At 42.2% G+C, this 17,868-nt stretch overlaps 1 protein-coding gene across 1 annotated transcript in view; it reads left to right on the top strand.

Moving 5' to 3' along the window:
- The window catches only part of ADGRD1 (adhesion G protein-coupled receptor D1), a gene marked incomplete at its 3' end in the record, with an annotated part of 147,604 nt that overhangs the window by 128,640 nt on the left and 1,096 nt on the right, over nt 1–17,868 (top strand). Inside the window, exons 23-24 of the mRNA XM_084271978.1 lie at nt 15,770–15,896; nt 17,137–17,178. Of these exons, the coding sequence (XP_084128104.1) occupies nt 15,770–15,896; nt 17,137–17,178 (169 nt within the window). The remainder of the gene's footprint in view (nt 1–15,769; nt 15,897–17,136; nt 17,179–17,868) is intronic.

Genomic DNA, 17,868 nt, shown 5'->3' with positions numbered 1-17,868 from the left:
GATCTGCTTTCAGCAATTCCTTTTCTTGACAATTCTAATTGTGTGTAAGGAATCATGTTCATTGAACATGGCTTCAAACAGCATGAGTGATGTACCTCGTGGAAAGCCTTGGAAGGAGGAGAGTTGACTGGCAATAAAGGAAATAATTAAAATCAAAGTATTAAGCAATGACAATTAGTGAGCTGAAGTGCTACTGCCAATGATAATGCCTGCAACCTAATTAAATTTTTGGCTCATTGAATATGACAAATACAAATGCAGTTTGGGTATCTCCTTATTAGACTCAGAGTTTTAAACTAAAGATACATGGGTTTGAATGGTGCTGATGAGGGTATTAACGAGGAAGTGCTAATCTTTTAGGAACCATAATGACAGTAATGGTGGTGCTTTCTTTACCACAGATGCTGAGAGTCATAGTGCTGGGGAAAGTCTCCAGGCTACGTTGTGATCGTTCAAGTGTGTTTCAGGCACATTGTGGGAGGAGTTATAAAAGCTCATAAGGATGTACAGTGTAGCTGCAGAGAAGAGGCTGTTCTGCAAAACCACAGGAAAAGGCACAAATAGTATAGGCTTAAACTGATGAGAAAATCAAACATCTTTAAGCTTATGGCAGTGGGATGGGCGTTGCAAAGCGAAGGAGTTGATCACCTGGAGAGCTGCTAGGCTGCTGTCTTTGAACGGCTTTCAGAAGTGGTTGCACAAAACGTCTGTCAGTGCTCATTCTGGTGCCAGGAGCGACAGCTGATCCTGTCTCATGGCTGAGCTGGACAAGATGCCATCGTGTCCTTCCACAGTGTGGGGTTTTTTTTTTTTCTTGCTTGTCTCCTTCTGAGCCAAGATCATCCTTTGTGAGGATTGTTTTCTGCATGTCATTTCTCCTTAAGCATGATTTGCTGCTCCAGGGTAATTGGGCCTGTTGGTTGTGGGCTCCAAAGGAACAAGCAGCTCTAGTATCATGTATTTCTTGTATTAGGCAGGGCAGGAAGACAGAATTCTGTTTGAAGGTGTCCCTGCTCGTTGCAGGGTGGGTGTAAGCATAGTTAGACCAGATGACCTTTAAAGGTGCCGTCCAATCCAAATATATTCTATGACATAGGTACAAAGTATGCTAGGAAAACTTGATAGTTAAGAGGTGCTGGATTTTCTGAATATAAGGATATAATTATTTCCATCAGAGATGCTAAGGCATGTTTGTTTTCCTAGTTGAATGTCAGGATAGAATGAGGTTTATTAAACCATGGTTATTAAATCCCTGTAATGAAACCTTGTTCTGAGCTCAACAGAATCAGTACTGGGTCATTTCTGATGAGTCTTTTGCAGTAAACAGGGGTCAGGTCAAAGATGTGGTTGGCGATATGACATTGAGACATATGGGAACAATCCAGGTGTGGCATCACCAGCCCCCCAACAGAAATCTTCACTTTTTGATTATCAACAGTGAAAAGAGCTTTGAAATTCACATGCTTTTGTTTTAAAAATCTTCCTAATTGTTTATAGGTTTCAGTCTTTTAATATCTGATTTTAAGCCACGAAAATACTGGGAGGAGGAGGAGGAGGAGGAGGACAGTGTTATGAGTCACAGCTTAATGTCTAGTACCAGAGTAACAATTAAATGCTGGTTGTTCATCTTGAACTGGTGCAATTCACTGTGAGCAGCGATAACTCCAAGGAGTTTGCTTGAACTGCTGCATTTACATCCTTGGTCCCATTTATAATCCTAGAACTCTGATGTCAGCTTTATGCAGAATAATAAGACAAATATTATAGTTATGCCATCACATAAAGTAAATGCTTATTTAAACGTGCACCTTGTGCAGAGCTCTAGGCAAGCTTGTAAATCACTACCCAGCTCTTAGGTAAGTGTGATTTACATATTTTTCTGACAATGCTGTCTCAAAATAAAATTAAATAAAAGAAAAATGCCAGTAAATGCAATAAAGAAAATGTCCTGTTTTAGAATCAAAAGTCCTTTTAAACTTTTAGGTCCGATTTTGAGGTAAATAATAAAATGCCATTAACTCTAGAGATGTTACTGGTGTTTTGGAAGTGGAAATTGGAAATTATGCCTAATTCTTTTCAAATGAAAATGATGTGAGGCAGAAACATATATTTTACTGAAAGAAATGAAACAAAAAAGCACTTTTATTTTAGAAGAATATTAGAAATAATCAAAAAGGCAGTTAAGTCAGGTGAAAATTGAAAGCATGAGAATGTCAAGAGCAGTGAGATATAGAAGGGGAGTGCTGCAATCACCCCATGAAGAGCCATTTTCTTTACCTCTAGTGAGTTTATTATCCCCAGTGAGCCTCACGTAGCTTCTCCAACCACCCTCCTATCTGCCATCAGCCTGCACCCCACGGGGCAGCTGGCAGGCAGCCTGCAAACCTCCTGCTCCTGGAGACATCAGGAATATTGCAAAGGGGTGATGGAGAAATGAGGACGCGGCTGGAGCTTGGCAGGACCGAGCCTGGATGTTGTAAAGAGTTCAGTAGGGCAGTATGCAGGTTTTAACATGTGTTCCATTTGCAGGCAGGTCCTTGTGAGAAGGCAGCCATCAAACCATGTTGATTTTGACAAATTAGAAGATTTTTTTTTTTTTTGGCAACTTTTTTGACTGGGCTTTTAGTTGTGGCATTGACTTTGGTAACAGGATAAAAACCAGACTTTGCTGGTCTTCTTCAGTGCCAGCTTAAGAAGAAATCAAGTTCCTTGAAGATGCTCAGAGGGCTGGAGCAGCTCCCCTATGGAGAGAGGCTGAGGGAGCTGGGCTGGGTCAGCCTGGAGAAGAGAAGGCTGTGGGGTGACCTCACTGCAGCCTTCCAGTCCCTGAAGGGAGCAGAGAAACAGGAGGGGAATCAGCTTGTTAAAGGGCAGAGACTGGCAGGACAAGGGGGATGGAGTGAAGCTGAAGGAGAGAAGGGTGAGATGAGATATTAGGGGGAAGTTCTTTGTAGAGAGAGTGGTGAGGGGCTGGAACAGGCTGCCCAGAGAGGGGGTGGATTCCCCGTCCCTGGGGGTGTTCAAGGCCAGGCTGGATGGGGCCCTGGGCAACCTTGTGTAGCTCCAGGCCTGGAGGTTGGTGTCCCTGCCTGTGGCAGGGGGTTGGAGCTCTGTGATCCTTGGGGTCCCTTCCAACCCAGACCAGTCTGGGATCCTCTGATTCCTCACACTGCAGCACTGCATCACTGAACACTCTTCTGCAGCTGGTGTTAGTCATCCTCGGAAGCAGCACTCACCAGCAGTTTGCAGAGCGCAGCCAGCCAGGCAGTGTGACTGTAGCTGTACGTCAGCCATTCTTTTTATTTCCTTTTCCCCTTATGTACATTTGAGATAGGTGATCAAGCAAGCACAGGGCTATTTATTTGCCAGTGCTGCAGTTAAAGTGCCTATGAACCATTACACAGAAAATGGCTTTTCTTTCTCCGTTTATACGCCTGACCTTGATCGCTTTGCTGTTCGCTGGTAGCGTTGCCATGGAAATAGGAGAATGATCTTTCTGTTGATATCATTGCATAATTAAGGGTCACTGAGAGTGTTTAGGTCAAGAGATCATTTTCAGAGTTCAACTCCTCCGGGGGGTGGGGGGTGTGTGTGAATGTTATTCCACAGAAATGCTGTGTGTGGGCTAGTGGGTGGTTGTGACTTTGTCATCCTAAATTAAACTATGAGCCCCACTGACTTCAAGATAAGAGCCAGAAATGTTTGCCAAACCTACAGATTTCCAATAAACCCTGTCTCTGTGAGGTTGCTTTTCCTGGGTGCTCCCAGGCATGCAGAGCTGCCAAGCTACGAAGTTTGTTGCCACTTGTCAGCTGACTGTGGCTGTGTAATTGCTCCAGACCAGTTTGAATTGCACATAAAACACAACCAGTTATACTGGTAAAAGACTCTGGTGATGGAAAGTAGAGTCTCTCCAGGGTGTAGCTATCTCAGAAGGTTTTTTTTCCTAATGCCTTCTCTTAAAAAGCTTCATTTTTCTACAAGGGCATCTTAAGAAAGGACAAATAAGAGCCTGTCCTTCTCCAGGAAACATTAGCAATGGTTTCTTTCTTTCCCTGAAAATGTATATAATCAAAACTTGTCCCATTTTTCACAGGCCACATTCTCTAGATTACCAGTCATTTTTGTTGCTTACGTCCAGAGTCTTTCCAGAGGACCATACTTCTCTTGAAGTCTGGTACCCAAAACCCAGCATTACGTTCCAGCTGAGGCATCACCAGCACGGAGCAGAGAGTAGGAGTTAGTGTCTTGGTTTGGCATCCCAGAGCAAGGTGGGGGGGGGGGGGAAACCGCCAATGTGGGTTTTCCTCACTGGCTGCAATTTTGTAAGTCATAAAAAAAAAGCTTTATAAATTGTATTTCATTATCATCAATTAAATGAAGCTTGCTCCATGTTAACACCTAATCCTGTGCTGTGGACAAGTCTTGAGATGCTTAGGGGTCAAAAAAAGCCCCATCCATATCAGCCTCATAGTTTGCTAAGCCAAAACAGACATACTCTGCTATACTGTTCCTGTTGCCTTTGCCTTTATTTTTACACAGAGAGTTTTGAAAGGTTTCTACAGTTTCTATAGTTTCTGGCTCTCTGAGCAGGTCTACATTTTTGATATAACCTTTCTTTTTCCCTGCGTGTCCTTTCTGAACAAGCTGTGCCCTTTCCTATCAGTATTCCAGGCATGTCAATTGTTCCCTCAAAACCTCCTGTTATGTAAGGAAAAGCGAACACTATGAGGTCCTTTTCAGAACTTGTGTAATTTGACAATCCCTCTTTATTAGCACCAGGTCTGTCATCTTGCTTTACTGCTGGGAAAACAAAGATTTTCACTGCGTGATATAATAACCATAAAAAAGATTCAGATGGCTGTAAATAGCACAATAAGACTAATTTTCAGTATATTGTTTCAAAATGACTTGCAGAGTTTTAGCCAATTAAAAATAGTAAGTGTTGGGCTAATGTAGATTCATGTCTCACACTGACAGTCGACCTAGGGATAGTCTGTACAGAAAGCTGTCCTGAGGTGGAAGGAGTCCTGCATTGGGAGCTTTGAAAACAGATAAAACAATGGAGACTGTAGTGGAAGAAATAATTAGGTGCAAGTGTTGGAGAAAAGAAGTAGATGACATCTTGCCTGGTCCATCTGGCACCCACAGGCAGGGTCTAACCCTTCGGGACATTTCCATTGCCTTGTCCTTGGAAGAGACAGGTAATGAGTTTTCTGGGAATAAGCTGTTGTAACAAATTCCTTCTCCTGGGCTGAGTCCAATGCAGAGCCAGGCGCTAGGTCCCTGTTAGAAGAAGGGGGGAGTCTGAGGGAACATCTGTTTTCACATATGCAGAGCATCCAGAGCAGCCAAGGTTAGATTATCCTATTAATATGTTGCTCCTATAACTAACTTTATCTTCATATTTGGCAAGTAATTATTTGATATCTTTGCCTGGTCTAGAAACAGAAATAATACCATAGCCTTTTTCAGCCCAAAACTGGCTCGTGGCTGACTGTGTATGGATGAAACCAAACCAGATCATCCTGAATAGGCTTTGTTGTCTGGCTGTGAGGAAAAAAGTGCTGCCCTTTCCTTGTGTGCTTGCTCTGGAAGGTGCAAACTGGAAAAAAAAAAAACCCAAGAGGACTGTTCTACCTTTGGAAACAAATGGATGCTTAATAACAGCATGCTAGGTAAGAAAGACCTGACCCCTTAGAACATTGCAATTTATTTTCTTTTTAAAACAACAAAATCTTACCCTTCTAGACTTCCCAGTCAATCTGCTTTTGTGAGCCTGTTAAAGAATCCCTGAAGTGGAAGTGGGTAATATTTTCTTGTCTCCCCCTCCTCCTTGCTTCCTTTAAGTGAACTCAATAATCAGCTTTTAAGGAAGAACCAAACACTGTAAGAAATAGGAAAGTGAATGCTTTTTGCTCAAGAAATCCATAAATCTTCACTATTGTAAGGATCAGGGCTTGTTATTTTTCTTTTCCTCACAAGTTGCTTTCATTCTCCACGTGGTTTTCTGAGAATATGATTATTTTGGCTCATGACTGTGGCCATCAGCACCAACTGCCTGGAAATTTGTTCAGCCACCCATTACCACAGTCTCACAAAAAAAAAACCCCTTTTTCAACATCTTTTTTGGTATTTCCAAAAAAAATTAACATGTGACTGTAACAGATAGTCAACCCTTTAGTCTACCTGGCAATGCACCCTTGTTGGGGAGCTTATTATAAATGACTGTAGGCAAAAGGGTTGTGTCATCGCTCACCTATGGTGGTGCTCAGCAAATGTTAAGTGAGCAGCTAAGGGGAAATATTTATATTGTGTTCTTTAGAGGTTGCTATGGGAAAGAAGAAAACATATTCTGTCACACTGTGGCTGTTCCTGAGGTTCAAGTGATGCTTCAGTAGAAGCAGATCATGAAAGAAGCACAGAGACACACAACGTTTTGATGATTAAAGCACAAATAGGCAACAAGGCTCTTCAGGAGCAAAAGTTCCCAGTCACCTTTTAAAAACCTGATGAGTTCAATAAGAACAGAGAAGCTTTTGGGTGTCTCTTGGCAATGAATGCATATAGAACTGGGTACCCTGTGGTACAAAGCCTGTCCGTGCTGTATCTCCTCATCCAAACCCAATTATTAATACTCCTTGGTTGGATGTGGAACATTCTTCCTCTGTGAGAACAAGTTCTTTTTATTTTCTTTGATGACTCAATGGCAAAGTTCAGTGGAAAATCAGCTCTAACCTTGGGCTTGAGGACTGAGAATCAGAGAATGCTGTCTCAGCAGCAGTGCCATGACAGAATCAGTGTCAAAAAAATGTTGGAGAAAGGAATTTCAGAAAGAGAATGGAAAAAAATCCCACTGCAAATTCAGTTTTCCTGGGAAAACCATAGCCACTGAAAAATTCAGCTTGCAAGGATATTACAATTTAGTTCTTTATATTCTTTTAATAGCTTGCATTAGAGACAAGGAGAAGGACAGGTTTTAGTTAAGTACTTCTTACTTTCTTTGGGAAGTACTCTTATTCTTTTGCAGGTTTAGGATAAGGAGGAGACATGGGACTGGATCTGCAGGAGGACTTCTTAGCAAGGAGGGGCTTCTTAAATTCCTGGTTGGGTGCTGAAGTCACAAGTCAATGCTGCCAGCCCCTGGAATTGACTTCTGAGCGTTAAAATTCTTAAGGTGCCTTAATTTCTGGTCACGGCCATAATTTTGTCAGGCTTGATTGGGGTTTAAAGGGAGAGTTGGATTTCAGTCCCTGCTCCACTGAATATTTAATATAGAATAAGAATTATTAATAAAGCAGGGATTAGATAGGACTCCCCTCTCCAGGGGAGTGCCTCACGACTAATCTGTGGAGCACACCTTGTCTTTCTGACCTGGTGAATATTTAATTATTTACTCTAAGTGGAACAGATTCAGTGGGCAAGAAGGATCATCAAGGAGGCAGTCAAAGCGCTCTGCTGGAAGAAAAAGAACTGCAGCCCCATGGGCAGAAGAGTGATGTGAGTGAGCCAAGGCCTGCTGTATCCTGGGCAAATGCTGGGTCTACTACAGGCAGCTTGAACTTCTGGGCAGGCTGCTGAGAAGTGGCATTGCTGTGGCACCATCTGCCTTCTTGTGAGGGTCTGTGGTAAGAGGGCTGGGTATTGTACACTGGGTGTAACAGGAGAGGAGTACAGCCACCCCCTTCCCACTCACCTGATAAAAAACAATCTGAATTTATGTCCTAGGGAGCTGCTTGGGCAGGGGGGTTGGACCCGATGATCTCTCGAGGTCCCTTCCAACCCCTCCAATTCTGTGATTCTATGAATTTTCTTGCTGTTGCAGCCTAGATTTATTTTCACAGCTACCATGCATTTGACTATCTGCATCTTCCCTGGATCCTAAACAGCACCCACCAGAAAGAACCAGTCTGAGGTGTCTGTAAATAGTTCTTGTTCAGTTTCACAGCTTCACTTTGGAAGGGTGAGTAACATTTGGGGAAATGGGAAATGGCATCTGCAGTAACCAGTGGTTGGTTGGGGTTTTTAAGGTAAATTTCTTATAGTTGTGCCTAGAAATCACCTGAGATGAAGCTATGAACTGGGGAGGTGCTAATTAGAAGACATTTCTTGTGCCATCAGCCTTATTGTCTACATAAACAGGACAAAGCTTAGGAGGAAAAAAGGCCCGTGTATATTTGCATGAGTTCACGAGCTACTGCTTGGTGGCAGGAGCAGAATTAAAATCCTTTCTGGGAGGAGAGCTTTACCTGCTAGGTCAAGATGTCTATCAGCTTTCAGAGATTAATTTAATTTTGAACCCCCCCCCCCCAAACACCTACTTGCGATGTCACTCACATGCAGTGTGCAGAGTAAATTGGTTGTTAAGTTAGAAGGGGTCCTGAGGGATTTAGCTCTCAAACCTGTGCTCTGGCTGCTCCACTGAGCTGCTTATACCACCCACAGCACCTTACTCTACTGACACTTGGTTGGTTTTTATTGAGGAGTGAAAGGGAGCTTGATCCTCTAGACTCCAGATGAGATCAGTGGCTTTGGATCAGTCCTGAGGACTGGTGTGTGTTTCCACTGCTATTCACTGCCCAGTTCACAAACAAAATGATGGGTTGTTATCAGTATTCTTCCATTTTTCTGTTTGGTGGTGGCAACTCCCCACCTACATCTCTCAGGATTCCTTTTGCTCCCTGTGATGCCTTGCAAAGCTGGAATCGAATCTCACTAGCCTTGGTGACTATGAAGCAGGTACCCTTAAGCTGGGCACACAGGGCATCGCTCCTCTGACTGTGTGCCCTGATTAAAGCCAAATTTCTCGTATTTATACAGATTAACTCTACATAAGCATTATAATTTCTAAGAAAAGGCAGGGTTATGCAGACTATTTCCAGGAAGTCATTTACATTAATTCCTCCCAGACAGAGCATGCTTAGTGATACTCAGGGGGTCTTTAGGGATGAAGGCTGGACCTCTTCCTCTCCCACAGTACATGCTCATTACGTTTCTTCTCCATAGTTACCAAAACACTTCCCTGGGCTCAAAACCACATTTCTGCACAAACTAGTTAGGAACCCCTTTTAGCTGAAAACAAGATAGACTCTGGCTCTTAATTGGTCGTTGGTCTCATTATTAATGACTCCCATCTTCACTTCCTTCCATTTCAAGGCTGTTATGGCTGAATTTTGTAGCCGCTCTCACGAAGCAGCTCACACAGTCACAGCCACATTCTACTAAAATCCAAACCCAATCTATTCTTAAAACCATGAAAATTCTTATATTATATTGTCTCTTAAGCTACATCTACATCAATCTATTCAGGTTACATTTCAGTGAATCATTTGGGGGATCAGGTGAGAAGCAGCAGCACACAAACCCCCCTGAACGCCGTGGTCAGAACCGTGGTTCCCCAGCAGCTCTCCAGCTTCTAGCTAAGGGGGTCAGTGAACTCTGCTCGTAACTGAAGCTAAACTCAACTTTACCCAGCATTAAGCCTGAGATGTTAGTCACAGGTTTTTTTTGATTGATTTGGTTTTATATAGAGCACCAAGGATATTACTGCAAGTGGCTAGTGAACGGTTTAGGAAACGAGAGAAATTTCAGTTAAACAGCCTGTTTGTCAGGGGAGCAGTTTTGGTGAATTGTTGTGAAGGAGTTTTGCTTTTTTTAGACAATATTTCCCCCAATTATTAAGTAACCTTGGCTTATGGGCCTGAATTTAGTTCTTACTTCAGCAGGCATCATGACTGTAAAGCGGATGTCAGAAGTCTTAAAAGGATTAGTGCTCCACATCTAACCAATAAAACTGATTTGTGAATTAGGGGTCCCCTTCACAGGACTAATAAACTTTTCTTCCTGCCAGCAGTGAAATTTCTTTTTTGTAGCTGTCAGTGTAGCTGCTCTGCATTGGTGTAAGGCATTGACAGCATGCTCAGGGCAAACAGCAGCCAAGGGCAGAGATTAAATAAGGGGAAGGGAGCAATCTCAGACCAGCAGAGCTGGTCCAAACCAATTGCAAACACAATAAAACTATAGAGCCCAACCCCACGCTTGGAAAAACGGTCCCAGGAACTTCAGTAACAGGGCAATGATTTTATATGATGTTGGTAATGAAAATACATCTCAGAGGTGCTGAAACCTGTACTGCTTGTGCACTGGGACCTCAAAACAGCTATGGTAATTATCCAGACTTATCAGAATTCCCTTCCTCTGTGGACTGATTAGTGCACGCTGCAGGGGCTCGGCTGGTGCAGATGCTGGGTAACGTTCCATCTCTGACTGAGCACGAGACACAGAAATATCCACATCCCATACTGAAGTGACTGCTAGAGCAAAAGCAACCAAAGCCAAGTGAAGACATTTGGAGTGGAAGATCCCCAGTGAGCAAGGTTTACTGCTCAGGAATTAGAATTCAATTGTGAGAACAGGAAAAAGGGAAGAAAAATGGGAGGTTTTTTCAACAGGAGATTTAAAGGGTGAGTGCATGTTAAATGGACAGCTCGATTAACAATTAATGAAGAAAGTTAATGCTGCTCTTGCAAGAAGCAGATGAGAAAAATGTTCAGGACTCTATCCTGCCACCTTCCAACAATGGGGTCGATGCAGGAGTGCTCAGGGGAGCAGGGCTATATAGGAGCTTATAAGGACCAGCAGTGTGTGCTCAGAGCAGCCTCTGTGGATGCTGTGACCCTGTGTGGTGCTGATTCATTGCTGCCTGCTCTTTGCACAAACCAGGCATGCAAATCTGAATGAAATCAAGTCATGCCCAAGTGGTTCTGGATGAGAAGGGCTTCTGAAGCCTCTGCAGCCCAACTGAAGAGAGTGTTAGTGTTGGGGCAGAGAGCAACAACCTTAAACTGTAGACTGAATTGATAGGTAGGCTCTGTACAGCCAGTAATATCCCAAAGGCTTCTCTGTGTACACTGGATATAAAAATTTAATGAGACTCGAGATTTCTTTTTGATTTTCCTGAAGTTGTCTAAGTAGTAACAGGTATAGAGTTATATATATATATATTGGCAAAAGGAAACAATAGAAAGGGGGAAAAAAAAGGAAATCTTTCATGCTGTTTTTGCTTTGTTCCTAATTAATGCCAGGGCTGATCGTTCAGTGTATGGAGATGCACAGAGGCACAAAAAGCTCACCAAACATAATGCAATTAGGCTGCAGAAGAGTAACAATAGCTGAGCTTTTAGAAGTGTGTGTGAAAAACAGGCTGTTAGGTTGCTTCTGATCTCAAAGGCATGAGAAGGTGCCCGTGGGAGAAATTTAGAGGGTCCTTTACAAGGCAATGCCCATCCTGTTTCCTGACACATCAGGGCACAAGGATAAAGAAAGATTTTAGCAAGGTTTGTCAAGTCCTGCTAGGGCCAGACCTCAATAGCTGCAAAGGGACACCTGTCCCTGCCCCAAAGTATTGCTTCTTCACCACACCAACTTCACAGACAGTATTAAAGCTCAGGCAATGGTAGTGACCTTTATTTTTAAGGTTGCACAGCTTAAATCATGCAATACTCCTTCTCCAAAACCAACATGGCTTTGATTGCATTCTCTATCTTAGCGTGTTAGAACTAATCTGCTAAAATATTCATGCAGCAAAGAAAAATGGGAATAATAATAATAATAATATAAAAAAAGTATGTGCAGTGTGTTGGAATTAATGTGCTTGGTGGGAAATTAATTCTTGTGTTTCCAAGATTCCTTAACCTTGCCACCTTAACAGTGTTCTGATGCAGCCTTTTGCATTTAGTGTTTTTCTCTTTTAAAGTTCAAAGATGAAATGAAATAAGAATTGGGAGGAGTGGGGTAAATGGAAGAAAATAAAAGAGGACCAGGAACAATAGAGCAGTAGAACTAAGTCCTTTGGTGGGTGAGTAAAGCTCAAGAACACCTTAGACTAATCATTTCATGCCTAAGATGAAATTCGGAGCACGCAAGCATAGAAAGCTGTGCAATAATTAGACCAAAAAAAAGAAAGACTTAATGAGATTTAAGTGATACATATGCAGAGCTGACCCTTAGAAAGTCTGAAATGAATTTCACCCTCACATGGCTGCTCCTCTAAAGGGATGTGCACGAAACATTACCACATTCACATGGAGAATCCCGATGGCTGTATTTTGTTTTCATTTTTGGCTAGGTATTTCTGCTGCACTTGTGCTGGACCCTCTGCTTATCAGTGAGTGGGCTTTATTAATACAAGATTTTAAAAAAATAGGAGGCATTTGGAATGTTAAAGGCTCCTGAAAAATCCAAGCTGTAAGAATGATTTTCAAAACATTGAAATCGAGTACCTAACTGTATTCTGCCCCCCACTACAAATTACAGGTGAAGCTTTTTATGCTCTGACTCAAAAAGAAATAATGAAATCTTATTTTTGGCAACAAACCAGCCAGGGAAAATTATATTCCAAACTGCAGATTTTATAAAAATTGAGAGTGTAAGAACAAAAGAGAAGGAGAAAAAAAGGTGGTTTGTAATGAAGACAGTTTTACAAGTGTAGCTGCAATGGGCATACTAATCACCTGCTCGATCAGGATAGAGGGGATATCTAAAGCACCATGGAATATGAATGTACCTCTGGGTGTTGGTGCATCCACTACCCCTCCTGTCCCAGGCTGTCCTGAGTCCTACCAGATGGATTTTCCTGAAGGTACAAGGGCTCTGTAGGATTATCAGGTCTTTCTGCACAGAGGTGGTTGCAGGAGGTCGTCTGCTGGCTGCTCCCCAGCAGAGCCCATCTTATGTTAGGGTTGAAAGGATGAACTTGAATCTTAACAGAGAGAAAAAAATCCCCAGGGCATCCTTGATTCATGAAAATAAACTTATACCAGTTGTTTTAAAACTGTACCTTTTAAAGTGCCTTGTTTAATTAAATAGGAGAGGTCAAGTTTTAAGGTGTTCCCTCATTTTCTGGCTGAACAAACTCTTTGCAGAATTGAATTGTGCAGAAATATTCATAGCCAAGGACATAAAGATATGAATCAACATTAAAAAAAAGAAATCAAATAATTCCAGATTCTTCCTTGTCCCAGATTTCCCTACAAACCTGAAGCTTATGCAGTTCTTCAACATACACTTTTAATCAAGGATATAACAAAGTGTGTGCTCAGGTCACTGAAATGAACAGGATGTCTTGTCTCCAAGTTTAATTAAAAGATTTTTTCATTGCATTGTATGGTACAAAATTCTCATTTGTTTTATGTTTGTTGTAATTAGAAGTGGTCTCTTGTCATGCAGCTCGATGCACTCCTCTCCTGAACCTGTCTGTACTTTAATCTGTATGAGGGGGTAAAAGGCACAAGTAGGACATTAATCTTCCTAAAACAACTTTCTCTCTTGTGCAGGTTTCCAGCTAAATAGAAATCTGTTCATTTCTGAAAAGACCTACCTCTAGTGAGCATGGACATGCTTGTAGCTCCTCAATACCCCCCTTCCCTTTACTGCCCTCTTGGCTTCTTTATCTGTAATTGCACCATAGACTAAATCGACTCACAGATTATAAGCACATATCTAATTGTAAGCCTGTGCTTAAATCCCATGGGCTACAACAGGAGTTAAGGGTTTGTAAGTGCTGTGGTAAATAGGGATTAGATCTATCTGCCTTTTGAGTCAGGACATTTCAAATGGGGACGGTTCCCTTCTTTGTGCTTTCTGCCTTGTAGCTCCAAAATTGTCCTCTGTTACCCAGGAGGAGGGGTTTGTCCTTTGATAGCTGTCACTGGAAATGTGGTGCCTGGGTGTGCAAAGGTTTGACATCTATTCATCGCTGACAAGCAAAATTGCACTGGGCTGTCTAGTTAGTAGTGTCTTGACAGCAAGAATGTTTTGCCCTGTGGGATTCATGGGAGTTGTTGAGTGATTATGGGGTGGCCAGACATCATGAATGTTTTTGGGTTGTCCAGTGCTGGGAGATAGATGTAGAGCCCTTCCTGGAAAGGGGTGAGCGATGACTTAGTGACTCCATTATCAGTCACCTGGCTCTGCTCCATTGTACACCTACCTGCCTTTACGGGATCAGATTGATGTGAAAACAAGCTGTGGAGGTGTTTATTGTTTTAATCAAAAAGCCAGGTGGATTAGGCTGAGGACAGAAGGGCTGCCATCTCAGATTAAGCCAGATGGGCTGGGGGTCCATCTAACCCCGCATCCTGACTACAAAGGTGAAGCAGAGAGATTCTTCCTTGAATATGTACTCCCACCTGTCAGCACACTAAAGATTAGGAACTTCCTGCACACACAGAGCTGCATCTGGATTGTCACATTTAACAATCCACAACAGAACTGCCTTCTGTGAATTTATAGGCTCCTTTTCAGGTGTCCATAGCACCCTCTGGCAAGGACTCCCATAGAGTAATCTGGTTGTCTTCCTATTTTTTCCCTGCGGTTACTCCAGGAACACTCTGTAGGGCTGTTACTACAATACTTTTGAAGTCGGTATCACAGGGTATACACAGGCACAAAAGCACAATTCTTCAGAGCAATTCATTAGCATGAATCAGAGATGGTGCTCTGAGGGCTTCATAAGGAGAAGGCAATGGGAACATTAACTACAGGGTAAGCAATAATCTTTGAGAGCTAAACTCCATCAGATGTGCCTGTGTGTCTTGAAGTGGCTGAGTGGTGTTCAGCTGCAGAGACAGATATTAGCAATGCTTATGTCAAAGCAGCAAACGGATGCACATGTTGCCCATACCCCTTCTGCAGGGTCCTGAGTGCTCCGTGAGGTTTGGCTGCCCTTAATTCCTGTTGCAGATGAAGAAAATGAGCTCCCTGTAGAAAACCCATAGTTCTTTGGTATTTGATGTAGAAGGTTATGAAAACACTGAAGAGACCTAACTGTGATCTTACAATTCTAAACACAATGCCTTTGTTTTCTCTGTGGCTCCCTTTGTTTGCTCTTAGTATAAAATTTGTTCCACAGAATTCAGCTGTTGCAGAAAACTTTTTGTGATCACTTAATTCTCTGGTATACTACAATTTCTTTTCTTCTTCCACTATAGCAAACACCCTGTGCATAACTCGTTACAGCAAAAGCAAAAATCCCTCTTGTTTTCTCAGTACTATTAGCTTTTCACCTGTCATACCATCTCTTACTGAAAGGCTGCCAAGTCTTCCAAGCTAAGCAGAGTGAACATGTATCAGGAGGGACCTCCAAGAAACACAGGCTATTTCAGCAGTTGGCACACGGTTCTTTGAATCAACCCTGAACAAAGCAGGCTGGAAGCAGAATAATACTGGGGTGTTAGAGGCTTTGCATTTGGCAGCAGCATATCGTGTTTCTTCCCATTTGTGGTGATTAAAAATCCCAAGTCACTGTCTAGAAGAGAAATACTGTGTTGTCTTGACCCAACTGTAGTGGTCAGCAAATGTGTTTTGGTTGTACTATGCAGTGGGTTTAGCTTTTGAATGTGATGTTGCCCTTATTCCCAGTTTCACCCTCTGTTTTTGACTCATACCTGACTCCTCACTGGCAAAATGACACTTCTCTGCAAACCAGACATGCCTGCAGTGAGGTGACCATCTCTCCATCTCTTCCCCTGCACCCTGTTACTGACTCTCAATCTGTATTTATTCCATGTGATACTGGAGCTCTGTCATCCCCATTTTCACAGATGAGGAATGAGTAATTAAGAGACTCGCCTGTTAAAAGAGTTTTATGGCAAAGAGAGTCTCACACACGCTGCCTTGTTCCCAGGGCATAACTGATCAACTCCCTGGTGTGGGGGCTGAAATTTGTTCCACTGTCTCATCACATTCCCTATTTTCATTTCTCTTCCAGGCTAACAGCTAAAGCTGTCGCTGTTCTCTTACCAATCTTGGGAAGCTCGTGGATCTTTGGGATTTTGGCTGTCAATGCCCATGCATTAGTATTTCAGTATATATTTGCTGTTTTCAATTCACTACAAGTAAGTACCTGGTGGGAGAGTTTGTGGCTACCGAACTGCTGCTGAGATCCAATAAGTGGATCATTAGTAATGTTTTCACATGCTTGCATTTATTGGATTTTTTTTTATATTCCTTCCTCTGTTTTTCAAGTCTGTGCTGGCCATACAGCGCTGGCAATTGTTTAGTCTCTGTGTGAACAGGGCTTTCATCCCACTCCTTAGTGTTTCCAGTAGCAATAATTAAATAAATGAGACAGTGAGCTTAAGAAATGAAGTTCCTTCTTCCAGCATCATGTTTGACAGGCAAGATTCTTCAGTAGAAATGCCAGGATAATTTTTCAGTGTCAGTCTGAGGCTTCATTACTGAGACTAAATGAAAGGGAACAGAAGTTTGTGGGAAAGGTGTGGTATAAGGAGGAAAGTGGAGCTATTCTGCATGATGCATGTGATTCTTGCATAAAGGCAACTAGACCTTCATCTTCACACATCAATCCAGAAAAAATAGCTCTGTCCAAGATAGTATCTGCCCAGCTTTAAGCAGAAAATTCAGTCCCTGCCCATGGCAGGAGGGTTGGAACTTGATCTTTAAGGTCTCTTCCAACCCTAACCAGTCTATGATTCTATGATAATTCTGGTTACAAAGGGGGAGAAATAATGAACTCCCATCAATCCTTTTTTTCCTCGGGAACAAATAGCACTCTGGTCACAAAAGAATTACAACAGAGTCCTCCCCAAAAGCTGGTAAGAAAAGTTCCAATTTCATCAAAAATAAGAACTCCCTAAAATAAAATAAAAAGGGGATGGGACCTTTTCACTTCCCATTGAACAAAAAGCCCAAAGATAACAAAATTCTGTTGTGAAAGTGTTCATAACACCAGTATCTTGCTTTCCTAATGTGAAAAACTATTGAGCTGCTGTTTCCCAAAGAGCATTTCCCCCTGATTTTAGCTTAGAAGTTCCGTTTAACTTAGTTAAACTTAGAAGTTCTGTCAAGCACAGACAAAGTTCTGCTGTTGTCATGAAAACAGAATTCCTGCTGCTTTTCAGCCAGATTTCTCCTCTAAGACCCCAAAGGTTAGGAGGTGCTTTTTACAGGAAAAAGGCCCAGTGACCTAATGCTGCAGGTTTAGCATGGGGAGAGTTTGGCCTGTTCTTCATTATTTATAGCTCTCCAGCTACTCAATACCTGCTTTATACAATACTGCAAGAAATACACTATTGTATTTCATTCCTCACCCTTCTCCCCTTTATCTCTTTTCAGGGATTCTTCATGTTCCTGTTTCATTGTCTTCTGAATTCAGAGGTATGTAACCAAATGGTGCAGACAAATTTGGGGTTACCAAATTCAAGTAACACGAGTGTAAACTGAGAAAAGACTTTCTCTGCTATCACTGCCTACATCCTCTTTATCACAACATCATAAAACTGGTCCATCACTCCCAGCCAGTAATCCTTGATGATCCTCCTTGTCTAAAGAATGACTCTCTCACCAGTTTTTCTTTACGCAGCTGATTATTTTCCCCTTGGTGCAGATCAAGATCCCCTTGATCTTCCTACATCAGTAGGGAATTTCACCCAAGATCTTTAAATAATTTCAGTTTTCAAGAAGCTGGCAGTGGGTTTACGTCCTTGTGGCATCTGAGTACCATCTGATACCATCAGGGGTGCAGCAGCTTCAGGGAGAGCCTGCCCGGTTGGGAGAGATTGTGGTCCAGTCTGTTAGACCCATTTTAATTAGAAAATGTTCTAGGCAGCTGCTGAAAATGGATATAATGGCAAATCTTCCAAAGCTTTCAAACCAAAACAGAAAATACTAGGGATCTATGCTTACATGCTCTGCAGTTTTGGGGTTTTTTTGCTTTTATTATTTGTCATTTTTAACAAGATTAATAGTAATACCGTAATTCTTTGTATGTCTTGGAAGATGGGATAATCCAGGTAACATGAAAGTGTTGCCAATGAAATGAGAGATATGAGAGGCTATACACTGTAT

Source organism: Gallinula chloropus (assembly GCF_964237585.1).
Source record: "Gallinula chloropus genome assembly, chromosome: 17".
In the NCBI taxonomy this organism is placed as follows: domain Eukaryota; kingdom Metazoa; phylum Chordata; class Aves; order Gruiformes; family Rallidae; genus Gallinula; species Gallinula chloropus.
The sequence above is the reverse complement of the archived record's forward strand: the minus strand, read 5'-3'. Positions and strand labels throughout refer to the sequence as shown.